The sequence below is a fragment of the Pundamilia nyererei genome, unplaced genomic scaffold (assembly GCF_000239375.1).
Source record: "Pundamilia nyererei isolate P.nyererei 1_Seehausen unplaced genomic scaffold, PunNye1.0 scaffold00090, whole genome shotgun sequence".
NCBI lineage: Eukaryota > Metazoa > Chordata > Actinopteri > Cichliformes > Cichlidae > Pundamilia > Pundamilia nyererei.
The window spans coordinates 658598-672574 of NW_005187491.1; the positions used below are offsets into that span (position 1 = coordinate 658598).

The window sequence follows — 13977 nt, forward strand, 5'->3', positions numbered from 1 at the left end:
AGGGACAATTAGCAGTGTGCCAGGTCTCACTCGCATTGAAGAAGATTTCTGAAGTCAGTGTCCAGTATCAGAGTGTAAAATCAGAGCTGGGCCCATGCCACTGAACTATCAGTGTGTTTAATTAAAGCCACAGGGGGGAAAAAGCCTTCAGTCTGTAATCTCTGCCTCTCTAATCTCTTCCCAGCATGACAGCTTTCCAACGTGGATGACTTATTAAATCTCAGCTTGGTGCTCAGCAACAGAACACAATGAGAAATGATGTGGTAAGCACAGTGAGAAGCCTTTCTATATAGTTAAAACCTTTTAATATTCTACCAGTAAGCCCAATATCAGAAGCAGGGTGAGATCGCACTGATGAAAATCTCTTCATCATACAGTTAAATTACTATCTTGTGCTTTTTTTTATTATTTCTTTGTCCTTCCAATGTAGCATTTCATTGTTTTCTCCTGTGCTTACTTCATTTCCTAGTTCTTCTACTATTTTTGTTACTAGTGCCAAACTTCCTAGACATAATAAATTCAAATTTCACCCTCTTTCCTTACACTCTGTAAACTTTCGCTGCTCTTTTCCTCTTTAGTCTGTCCCTTTGTGGCATGACGGAAAGGTTGTATAACTCTGTCATTTGCAGGACAGACAGTAGACAGATGAAAGCAGATGAATGGGAAAAAGACAATAAAAGTCAGATCTGTTCTTTGATTCCGTCAGCTGTGGGATCAGAGGACAGGATAGAAGGAAAGGCGGGGGAGAGGAGATGGTTTACGACTCTCCCTCCATCCGCCTAATTTATTTTTATGTGACTTCAATCTCTGTTCTATCTTCATTGCATGTCTCTTTAGTTTGATCTTTCTACATAGTTTACATTTCTGACTCATTTCTGCATCATTTTTTTGCATCCTCACAAAAGTTATTTAAATAGAAATGCTGTATTTCCACTGTTTAAAAAAAATAAACTGCATCATAATCCCTGTGACTAGGATTACCTGTAGTAATTTATACAAATTGCATCTGTGATTTTAATCCCATGTAAGCCTGCTACTTTCATAGCCTGTAAATTAAAGAGTCCAACATACAAATGCATCTCTGCGATTTTTGCCAACTATTTCCTCACAAGAGTTATAGAGCCTGTGTTAGCCATTACAAAGTAAGCAGGCATTTTGCATTTTTGGTGCAAATTCAGGAGGGCTTCTGCTGTTACACAGCATGGAAACCCACTGATAGGAGGAACAAAAGGAAAAAAAGCTCAAAACCATTAGAAGAGTTTGAGCAGGCTCATTTGTTTCAATAGTTATGTGGCAGGCTATTAATAATAACGTAGCTGGGGCCTCAGAAGATCCTAAATCGGAGTAAAATGGATACTTTGCTTTCCCTGCATGAATCTGCAGTATACACATAGATGTCAGAAGGTAATTTCTAAATTATATGTTTTTATGCACTTGTCTGTATTCTTTCCTCCATATTTCAGTATCTTCAGTCCATGACTTGCTATGGTTTCACATTTGGCATATCACAATTCTCAGTTTTTATTAAATTCTACATCCTTCTTGTGTTTGCCTTTTCATCTCTACATTTCTTCCATTCATTCCTGTATGAATTTCACCCTCTTGATCCCCTCCCTGACAGTCTCTCACCCCTCCCACCATTGACCATATCCACATGTTAATAATAAAGTCTCTTCCAGTTCAACCACATCTATGAGGAAATCCTTTGGCAGGTCATCTATGCCTCTCTGATAAAGAACAGTACAGATGTTTCATCCTCACTTTTCTCTTCCTCCCTCAGTGTTTTCTTTTCTTTTACATGACTTTCATACAGCAGCGTATGCTGGGTCCAAAAATGTGGCTGAGTGGAACCGATGTGGATTGTGCGTTATCCCACCCAAACCACTGCAGCATTTAATGAGCCCGAACCTGATTAAAATCTTGGGAAGATAAATAAAATGAAACTCGACCTGATCAAGCCTGAGGGAATAAGAAATTAGAGCCAGACTTGGACCAAATCCACGTGGTGGTCAGGGCAGGGCACATTTGTTTTGGGCTGGGAAGCAAAGCTTCATCACAAACATTTATCTGATCCTGCTGATATGACCAGACTTTAAACAGTTAATCTGAAACATTTTAACTTTACACACACTCAATGATGAGCTAGTGCTACCTGGAATTAAATGGAAGGCCTATCTGAATCAAAAATAATTGAAAAAAGCTGACAAAATAATCCAATTTGTTTGTTCATGACTAATCAAAGTTGGAGAGCAGACAAAGCAATTAAAAGCAAAACTAGAAGAGGTAACAGTGTAACAGAAACATATGCAATGCCATGAGAATGGACCACAAAAAAAGTGGACAGCCAGCTTTAAACCTTACACACATGCAACGCCACATATGGTATAGCTGGCAAACATTTTAGGAGAGAAAACGCTTGTTTATACTGAGCAGACAGCACACGGGGAATCTTTAACATTCATTTGTGGAAAAAAATATCAGACTTTTCAGAAACCACATGCTTCATGTTTATCAGCTAGTTGCTAATGCTGTCTGTCTGCCAAATGGTGATGGGCAGGTTGCATACAAAGGGGTTTTTAGGGATTTTGTGCAGGAAACAGTTTCCTTATGTGGTTGAAAACTATGCTCATGATCAGAATGAGAGTAAACCAAAACGCTAATGATCCAGGCCGCAAAACCACAACTGTGAGCTCAAAGATACTATAAAGTTCCTCAGAGCTGATTGGAACGGTATAGATTATTCTCTCTAAGATAAAGCGATGCAGCTTGCACATTTTCTTTACTGTTTATATGAAAATATTAACCAAGATGTTCTAGCTGCTCAGGTTTAATTCTAAAGATGTAAAGCAAATGCATTCAAGATAATAAAGTTAGATCATGAAAGGACAGGAGTTAAACAACGGCTAAAAATAACTTTCTCTTTCTTATTGGGCTGACTACCTGCCTGCAGGCCATCACCTGGAATCTTCACCCGGAGGCTCTAACAGTCTATATGCAGGTGTGTCTGTGTGTATCTGGAGATAAAGTAGGCTTTGCTAAGACTCCCCCTAAAATAAAAAAAAGGACAAAATCTCACACCTAGGAGACAAGCGTCCCCAATCACGCACACACACTCACAGAATCACGTACAGAAAACTGAATCTCAGTCAGCTGAATGAAAGACAACCATTCATTGATAAGACAGTCACATAAACAGACCTTCTGAAGGAAAACAGTTTTCTGAAGAAAAACAAACCAGTCCACGACCGCCCCTCTGTGCTCCACAGATGGGTCTCAGTGTATGTGTGTGTGTGAGGGTGAGAGAAGACATCTAATGAGTTTAAATCTGTGTGTTCATGGGGACAAATATCTCCTGGGGGAATAAAATTATTAAGAGTGAGACAGAGAAAGAGAGAGGAAGTGGAAGTTTATCGACTCCCATTGTCCCTTTAATCTCATACGTAAAAACACACACGTGAACTAAGAGGCTGCCAGTTACATCAGAGAAATACACATATTCTAACTCTCCTTGTTAATGTGTTAACACATCACCGTCATCTAAGAGAAGAGTTCATGTATAGATACACGGAAGACAGATGAAAGGAGTACATAAAGACAGATCTGAGAGCATCATAAAGCATGCTTATGATGTATAGGTTTCATTAACAAAGCAGCAACTTTAATAGCTTGTTTCAGGATTTTCAAAATCCTGATTTACATAATTGACTTTTTCTAGTACAAAATGGAAGATTAACTTCGCAGAAATATATCTCTTCAATTTTTCTGCTAACACAAGCAGATGAATGTATGCAAAATCTGTGAGACTTACATTTGAAAATACAGTACTGTGCAAAAGTTTTAAGCAGGTGAGGGAAAAATGCTGTAAACAAAGAATGCTTTCAGAAATGGAAGTGTTAATTACTTATTTTCATCAATCGAAAAAATTGCAGTGAATGAACAAAAGAGAAATCTAAATCAAATCAACATTTGGTGTGACCATCCTTTGCCTTCAAGACAGTATGAATTCTTTTGGGTGCACTTGCACACAGTTTTTGAAGGAACTGGGCTGATAGGTTGTTCCAAACATCTTGGAGAACTAACCACAGATCTTCTGTGGATGTAGGCTCATCACATCCTTCTGTCTCTTCATGTAGTCGCACACACACTCAGTGATGCTGAGATCAGAGCATTATGGGGGTCATACCATCACTTCCAGTAGTTTGTGCTCTTCTTTACGCTGAAGATAGTTCTTAATGACTTTGGCTGTATGTTTGGGGTCATTGTCCTTTTACAGAATACATTTGGGGCCAATAAACAATCATTTATATTTCTGAAAGCATTCTTTGTTTACAGTACTTTTTCACACCTGCCTAAAACTTTTGCGCAGTCCTGTACCTAATCCAAGAAAAAAGTAAAACTTACCAAGAATCAGTCAGAAATTTAAGTAATAGATTTCAAATTTTCAAGGACAACACATTGAAATTTGATATCCAACCCTAGCATACTGACTTCAATCTGGTTCCTCGTGGTTCCTGGTAACAGAGAATAGGAGTATAGTTGCATTACACCCAAATGATATTTACTTTTCTTCAGTTCATATTGTTGTATCAATGTTGGTAAATGTGTATCTTTACCTCTCCATTACATGTGTGATTACATGCTGAGTCACAAATATCAAACAGAAGGTCGGGTTAGAGTTCTTCATGACTTTATGTGTTACTCTTTTCGATTGGCTGTTGGAAATTTCTGGTGTCTGCATTTAATTTATTGTTGTGAATTTGGTCTAAATCGCTGCTTCTATTTTGTTAATTTATCAACTTCAGAAATTTTGCACAGCCAAATAAGGGGGGAAAACATGCAAGTATAATCTTGTAAAGTGTTTGAACTTATATAGAAACATAGCATACAAACACAGCCAGCAATCTCCATCACAAATATATATCTGCAAAATTATGATTACACACATTAATACACATATAGGTACACAAACAAATGGCCAAATATATACACCTTCCTCATGCACTCTTTGATACACACCCACATAGATACATGGTGTGAAAAGCCTGGCTGTTAATGGCGGTGGTCCTGTTCTCCACAGTGGGATCAGTGTTTACCCATGTTTAGAGCTCCATTTGGGGCCAGATAAATCAAGCTGCTGTCTACTAGAGGCCTCCATTAGGGGCCCTGCGAGGCCAGTGTACGGCCTGTCAGTCACGCCGTCAGTCAGTGAGCTGCCCTCTTCCAACGTTTGAACTCATAATTACAGAGAGACTCAGCTTGGCTTGGAGAGGCCTGGCTCCCGAGCCCCCCACCACTTCCCAGACAGCCGTGCTTGTTAGCCCAACGCTAATGCTAATACTAATACTAACAAACGGCAGAATTTCACCTCCAGAGGAAATAGAAGAAAATATTTATGGAAACAGAAAAGTCCCCTTTGGCTTTTTTCTTCTTTCAATTCCACAAATTGTTTTAGGGGATTTAGTTTTTATTTCTATGAATGACAGTCCTGAGTTCTCCCTTGAATTTGAGAGGCAGATGAGGTAGCTACAAGGAGGAGCACTGATGCCAGTCAAACCTCTAGTAGCCATAAATTAATCAAACACCAGTTAGAGGGGGAGCGTGTAAAATACAGGGGATGTGATGACTGATGACTTTTTAAGGAGGGACCAGGGAGGGAGGTGGAAGAGAAACACACCTCCAACCAGGACAGAAGACAGAAGCGCTCACAGGGCAGAGCTGGAAATTTCCTGGAGCCACCAAACAAACTGGTGGATTTTGTCCATAGCTGGTTTCTCTTCTATACGAGCCACTCTGACACAAAAATAATCATTCATGGGTCTTACTCTATTCTGAAACTCATCAATCATATTCGGCTAGTTCAAGCACTTGGTGTATTTTGGAATCAAGCCACTGTATTCGGCACATGAAAAAGTTTACACGAACACACATAAAGTAAGACGTGGCTTGCTAGCTCTTAGGAATTCATGAATAAAATATAGGCCCATAAAGGCAGCATGAACAATGGAAATATTATCCTCGGCTGCATAAATGCACAGCCGACCACAGAGTATTCTCACAGGGAGCTCATTCCTCTTATCTCTGACGGCGCGTCGGCGATTGCCGGCCACTGCATGTGGAGACACACACCGCTAACGAGGGGGAAATCCCCCCTCGTTTGCCCAAGATTGATGCAGAAAATTTACCCAGCAGACATTCCTCTGAGCCAAAATGAAAGAGGTGCCTAGTTCACCAGCATTCCTGTTTAGCCGCACATTCCTTTGCCATCCTAACAACAGTGTGAATGCACCCATGGAGCCGCAGCTTCATGGGATAAACCTCCACAAAACATCTTATGTTCTTACTCCAACAAGGTTTTACCTGGTAGGCTTTTGACCTGGTTAAATGACCTGGTAAAAATCATGAACAATATATTACCTTCCTACATCAAGAACACTGAAATGCCTCTGAGCAAACTGTTGCAACTATTGAAATGGAAACCCAAAAGGTGACTCTACATTTAACCAAATGACTGTTAAATACTATTTGTTGCAGAAAAGTTTGAACTGTAAGAACTTTAAAAATGCATTTTAGACAAATTAAAAATAGAAACAAGGATACATGCAGATAACACTGGTTGATTAGAAATGACAAGAAAATGAAAAAGAATTCATATCCCTTAAATCTATAAACAGAAACTATGATTCAAAATCGAATAAAAGAAATAAAACAAATAAATAAAAGAACAGATAAAAACACCAAATTAATAGCAAATTAAGGCTTATCTAATGTCCTTGTCAAGCCTTCTAATAAAAATGAAGATATGATGCATCCTCACAAAATTCATCCAGTTACAGAATTCAAACTGCTGAGTTGGCCCTGGCATCAGCAGCATGACTCTTAATACTGACATGAATTATTAATTTGATGCATTCATCACTCTTCCGACCAGCCCGTCGATAGCCTCCATTATGGCGGGTGTGTATACATTACAGAGTGTATAGTGTGTCAGAAACTTCCCGCATACAGGCCGCTGGATGGCGGGAAGAGAGGAAGACACAGAAAGGGAGAGAGAGAGGGGGGGGGGGAGTGTGATGGACAGGATTGACACCAGAACACATTAGCTTGAGGAGGCAGAGTCAAAATTTCAGTGGTATAAACAGCTAAAAAGAGAAAGAAAGTGTGAGCCAATGGCTTTTTGAGAGGAGATTTAAACTCCGGCCTGGAAGTCTTAAGAGTTATAAGGTTACATGTCAAAGTCAAAAAACAACAATGTCCAGTAATACAATGTGATATCATCACATTACTGTAAATTGAAAGAAATGATGAATTTAAATTACATTAATTCACTAAAATTGATAAGTGACAAGTTATTTTGAGTTACACCAATACTTTTCTATCAAAGCCTTGGTGAAAGTAAAAGTACGGCTCCAGCATGGCAACAAGTCAATGCACGACAAACCATTGATTACAGTGATCATTTAAGTCAGGTTGCTGTTATTGTCACTGATTTTCAAAATGAGTAAATTAGTGACTAAAAACGAAGTATCTGTGTACACAGAGTTATTTAATTTTACATGAGCTCACCGTATTAAAAAAAAACAGAAAGAAAAAACCCCTGCAGATTAATGATTACCAATTAATTAATCAAAGGTCCTCTCTAAAGTTTTACTCACCAAAATTGGTACCAGCAATTAAAAACATTAAATATGTTCCAGAATGCTGAAAAATTATCACGTCTTACATCTTAGACTCTTGAAAGTTCCTTCCTATAGAAACAGGTAAAAACTGCCTTTTTTTTTTTTGCATTTGTGGATATACATGTTAAAACCACAGCTGTAATCGCCTCAAGACACTTTATATTTTAAGGTAAAGACAAATAATAATACAAAGAAAACCCCAACAATCAGATGAGCCCCTTTGAACAAGCACTTGGCAAAAATGGGAAGGAAAAACTCCGTTTTAACAGGAAGTAACCTCTGGCAGAACCAGGCTCAGAAAAGGACAGCGATCAACCACAATTTCACAACAGTTATTTGAAATTTAAATTAAAAAATGTTTAGTTCTGCGTGATATGTCATGATGTTATCAGGCTGCCTGGCAACCACTAAAATGACCTGCTTTTCGCGTTATGCAGCTATGACAGTTTATGAAATCAATTTTATGATTATAATGTCATGACAATAATATTCAATATACATCCACAAAAATGAATTATATAGGACACATTATAATGTCTTCATGTTGCCCAGTAACCAGCTAGAAACGGGCTAATGTGGCTCACTTTTTGCATTTATGCAACTACAACATTTTATTAAAGCATCAAATCATTTTAATTTCACAACCAACAGCACAGAGAGCCCAAACAATACTGCAGTATAGGCATGTGCTAATTTGCCAAATTTACTACAAAACCGCTCTGAGCATGTGGAATGAGCATGAAGTCATATCAGTACAGAAAGGTATGTGAACACATGCAGCAGTATATTTATTTATGATTATTATTTATTTTGATTACCTTAAAATGATCATGTCTGATCATTCTACTCCCCAAATCACTTATCCAGCTGAGGGGTGCCATGAATGGTATTTTAAAGCATGTGAAGAGCAGTGTGGGGTTCATGACATGCATGCCATTTCAGCAACCTACCCTTTCAATAGCCCAGATTTTTTAATGTTATAAAAAAAATTAGATAAATGTTCTGAAATTACCCGCTGATGATTTTTAAAAAATCTCTTTCAGCATGTCTAAAAACGCTGCTGTTGATGTATGAGCACAATAAGTACTGCTGAATAAATGGTTAAGGTGGTAGACATTCAGCAGACCCACACATTAACATTTAAGGCAGACATGTTTAGATCAGGCTCTCTGATTGCTTATCCTGGCAAGAGTCAAGACAACCCAAGGTGAACACTATTTATTTGGGTTAAAATGGCAATTAGAACTTCAACAAGCTCATTAATTTCCGCTCATTAAGCTCCAACAAACTCTCAGAGCTCTGGAAGTTAATTTGCATTAAATTAAGGTATTGTTAGTGCACGCTGTTGGACAGAGAAAGCGGCTCTGATCACACAAAGCCAAACAGTAATGTACTGAAAGCTTTAACAGCTAATGAAGAGATGATGTCACCTAGCCCTGCTATGTTAACGAGAGGCTAATGGAAGGTGGAAGTAATGACCGCCAAGTCAAGAATTAGAATAAACAATAGGGGCAAGCAACCATCACTTTGTCTAACAAACACATACGTGCAATATCACGGTGACACTAGTACTGCTCCACCCTCCAATACCTCACAGTTAAACAAAGAGAGACAAAAGCTGAACAGCTGCTTTGTTTTAAAATCGACTTTATACGGACCTCAGCTGCACATGCCAGTGTGTCTCTACAGTTTAAACGACATTCACTTACACTGAGCCTTCTCCTGCCCAAAAATGAATAATCTCAAATGAATGGCCAACACGTTCTCATTTCAGGGTGACAAATACTTCAGTTCTGTCAGCCGCTGGTGTCACATTGACACAAATATCTATATATCTGTAAATATAAGAGTCTTTCATTTCCTGATTAGGTCTTAACACTAAGCCAACATGTTGAAAAATAACACTCAACCACTGCAAAGAAATCACCTGTTGAGAAATCCATGTACCCTACATCGCCCAGGCCTGGTCTATTAGAAAATAAAGCAAAAAGACACCTTTCGCATACCTGACCAACGTAACCATCTTTGATAAAACTTAAGTATCATATAATCTTACTCATATCTAATACTAACTCTACCCCTGAAACCAATCTGAACCCCCAAACACCCTTTAAAGGTGCCAAAATGTGAGCACTGGCCAAAATGTTCTCACCTTCCACAAGTATCCTCATGAGAGCTAATAGTCCAACTGGTCCTCACAAATATACACACAGCACACACAGAGACACACTGTGATGATGTGTTAGTGTAGATTTATAGTGTGAGGGCTACATTTTGGAGATTTATAGACTTCCTCTGTTTAGGTGATTAGCTGTGTGCTCACACCCAGTTGGACACACACACACACACACACACACACTTTAGACAGGGCACTGGGCTGATACTTTTGTTCCCAAGTACATATGCTCCCTTTCGTTCTTGTGTGAGTGTGCTTTCAAGATGACACAAAACAGCATAAAAACATAGGGAAACACATGCTAAGCCGTACTGAAATCTCAGTAAGTACCCAGCCCTAAAGTTTCTTGTACCCGCCCCTCCTGGAAGTTTCTAAGGTACCATGAGGTCATATAAGATGTCTTGCTTTGTGCTTGTTCCACATGCCTGAGGGTCTCTTCTCAGAGTTGTCCCAAACAGATGCTGAACTACGTCAGATGGCTTCTTTGAATAATAGCTTCTCCCTCTTTAATATTGGCGTTTGGAGTTACATCAGACAGTGCGGGTATCTAAGACTCCAAGCAAAAAAGCAAACCTCAATGCATGTGTCTGACCTGGCTGTAAGTGGCATCCATTAGCGTGTCAAGGTTCTGCAGGGGTGCTGGGGTTTTGTCCTTGAACCGAGTCAGCAGGCGGCGCTGGATGGCTCGGAACTGGACTGCTCGCTCCGACAGCAGGTCCTGATATTTCTGAGCACTGACACGCAGCTAAGAGACAAAGTGACAAATATTTAACAGACAAATTGTGGTTTAACTTAATAAAATTAAATAAAGGTGACAGATGACAGAACTGATAATAACTAAATTGACTGATATTTAAGTCATTTCTTTTTTAATCCCTGACCCTTGACAATGAAGGATTTACACCTATGGTTGGCTTCGGTGTGTGTGTTAGTACCTGGAAGTGCTTGTCTACAGACAGGAAGTACTCCTCCAGTGGGAGAGGTCCACTGAAACTTTTCTTGAAATCCTTGATTCCCAATTTGGAGAAATGCTGGTCAAACCTGTGGACCAGCTCCTTCACAACCAACCACATGTCTTCAAAACTGTCGCTCTGAATACGGTAACGTTCTGACAAACACACACATAAAATATATCAAATATTTATGCATATATGGAAAATATAATTGATGATACATGCTAACGAAAGATGGTTAGAGATCTTAAATAGTTAAAACTATCTAAACCACTGAGCCTTGTGTAATGTGTAAATGTGTATGCAACTAAGAACATATATTTAAACACCTGGTACTAAAGTTTGTTAAGAATGAAACACCAAACGAATATAAGTAGTGACACAGTGACAAGTGATACTTATAAAAAGATCTCTAAGAACCAGAAATGGATTAAGGGGATATACAGTTTTAGAATCACAGGTGCCACTTTAGCTCAGTGGATGAGCAGAAAACCACATGTTGCACGGCCAAAGAGTGGCGGTCTGGGTTCGAATCCTATCCCGGCCCTTTGCTGCATATCTTCTTTATCTTTCTCACCCTACTTTCCTCTGTGTCTATCTTCACTGCTTCACTATCCAAAAGAGGAAAAAACAAACAAACAAAAAACCTGAAAATAACAATAAAAAAGTTTTTGAATTATCTTAATATGAATGTCTCATATTAACTCCTGAAAGCTGTCAGTGAATACAATTCAGATCTTACAACTTATTAGTACACAGACCAAAGAGGTTTGTAAAAGTCCATAGAAGTGATGCAAGAAGTCAGACTTAAAGTGGTGTATGTAAAAATTAAAAGCTCAGTATCAGGTATATAGAGCCTATCTCAGCTGACACTCAGCTAGAGGCGGGGTACACCTTGGGCAGGTTACTATAGAGACAATCCTTCATGCTCAGAAAAGAAAGAAAGAAGGTTCTTAGTGAGGGTACTCAAGGAGCTACTCAACCTTTGACCAACCGGTTGCGAACCTACAACATTCTTGCCGTAAGATTATAATACAGTGGTCCCTCGTTTATCGCGGGAGTTACGTTCTAAAAATAACCCGCGATAGGTGAAATCTCTGAAGTAGCCAGCTTTAATTTGTACAATTATTATAGCTGTCTTACAGCTGTAAAACCCCCTCACTACACACTTTATACACTTTTCGCATGAAAATTTCTCTCATGTTTAAAAACTACCAAAGTTGAAAACCTTCGGCCAAACGTTTCATCGACATTGTTGTGTTTGTTGGGGAGAAAACTTACAAACATACAGTACAGCACTTCAGAGTCACACTGCTAGTGATCGAAGATTTATGTAAATTCGACAAGCTGAATGCATTCTGTACTGTACATGAGAAAGGCACGAGACTGACTGACAATTGTCTACAGCCAATCAGGATGCAGAACACAATGCGCTGTAAAAAAAAAAAAAAAGAAGAAGAAGAAAAAAAAAGCATACACAAAAAAATCCGCAAAACTGCGAAGCCACGAAAGGTGAACCGCATTATAGCGAGGGACCACTGTACTTACCAAACTACCTATTCTCTTTTAATCCAACAGGTATCAACAAAAGGTCCTCAAAGACTCCAAGAAATACAAAAGGGCAGGATTTTCTATCACAAGTAATTGAAACCTATCAAAAGAAATTAGCAGGTGAAGACAGCCTATGAGAAAGACATCTGGTAAAAAAAAAATAGACACCTGGAACAGGACTGTATTAGAAACAGATAATTCGCAAGACTTGTTTTAGTCCCACAATTAAACAGCTTTAATGGAGCCAAAAGATGAATCTTATTAAAATCCCGTTCATTATCCAGTGCTGTTAGACTTACGGGAGGTCTTGGAGGCTAGCACAGTAACCTTGGCTCCTGACAGAAGCTGGAAAGCCAAACTATTCCCATCCTTATCTTCTGATTTTGCTGAAAACTCTGCAGAGAGAGACAGAAAGACAAAAAACTATGAGATGAGACAGATAGGACAGGCTATCGTGATATAGGACGCCAACAAAGGAGAACAAGATACAGTCGCATGTACAAACACAAAATAAGCTTACACAAATCTCTATTCACACAAAAAGCACACACTCAGTATGAACACTATGTGTGTGTGTTTAGACGTCAGAGCTGCTGACTGTGGCCGATTGTTAGATAACTGGGAAGCAGAACAGACGTTCCCAGAGCTCAGACCTACACACACACACGGAATCACAAATAAACACGCATAAACAGACTCGTATAAATACACAACCACACACCGATACATAACCGTTGATTATTCATATAAATGTATACACATTCGCACAGCTACACATCTCTCATTGCCTTCACTAGCTTTCCATTCATGCTTAAATCATCTGGTTTTGTGTAAAACACTTAGGTAGCCACGTCATTGATTATTGGCTATTACGAATCATTAACTGTAAGATGTAGTCAATTCAGAAGAACTAAACAGACACACACACGGTAAAGTGTGCATGAAAAAATTGTTTAATCACTGACATTTTACTGATTTGTGCTTTATGTAGCATTCGTTCCCTATTTATAACTTATACCTAGAGCTAAGCTTTTGGTGTGGGTTTACATTTCAAACATGTGCACAAGCCAACCAGTTGCAATAAGTGGACAACCCACTTTAAACAAATGCACATTAATACTGCATACCGATCTCCACAGACAATGACTTAAACAGAACAGCGAACTTTGGTTTCTGGAAATCTGTGATTCAAATACAGAACCTTAATTGTTTGGGAAACAGAGCGCCACCAGCACATCATTGTCAAGTGTTTTCATACAGAGTGAGTGTGCTATTACCTCGGAAGATGGAGCTGAGGTCAACTGGTGGCTGGTTGGTGTCCACAGTTATCTTAAACTTGGTGGCTTTGGGTGGAGGACAAGCGACACACACCAATGATGGAGGAAGATTGAACCTGGACTGGAGGACCTTGGGAACTCCTGCAAATAAGAACCATCACTATAGTCAGAAAAGATTCTTAAAAAGGTAGACTATTTATTACTATTATTATTATTAATAAAGTAATTCTGCATTGCTCATCTTAAAATCTTAAATCGAGTTTCCCTCCTCCTGTTGCTCCTTTCCAGAAATAAAACCTTAACGTTAGAGACTAGTCCTTCAATTTATACCCCCCCCCCCCCCC

The 13977-nt window shown here is 39.0% G+C and overlaps 1 protein-coding gene across 1 annotated transcript in view; it reads right to left on the reverse strand.

Annotated features, from left to right (window-relative positions):
• Positions 1–13977, reverse strand: part of bbs9 (Bardet-Biedl syndrome 9) — a 170151-nt gene that overhangs the window by 100241 nt on the left and 55933 nt on the right. The window contains exons 15-18 of the mRNA XM_013912433.1: positions 13634–13774; positions 12656–12751; positions 10788–10960; positions 10445–10597 (exon numbers count right to left, since the gene is read on the reverse strand). Of these exons, the coding sequence (XP_013767887.1) occupies positions 10445–10597; positions 10788–10960; positions 12656–12751; positions 13634–13774 (563 nt within the window). The remainder of the gene's footprint in view (positions 1–10444; positions 10598–10787; positions 10961–12655; positions 12752–13633; positions 13775–13977) is intronic.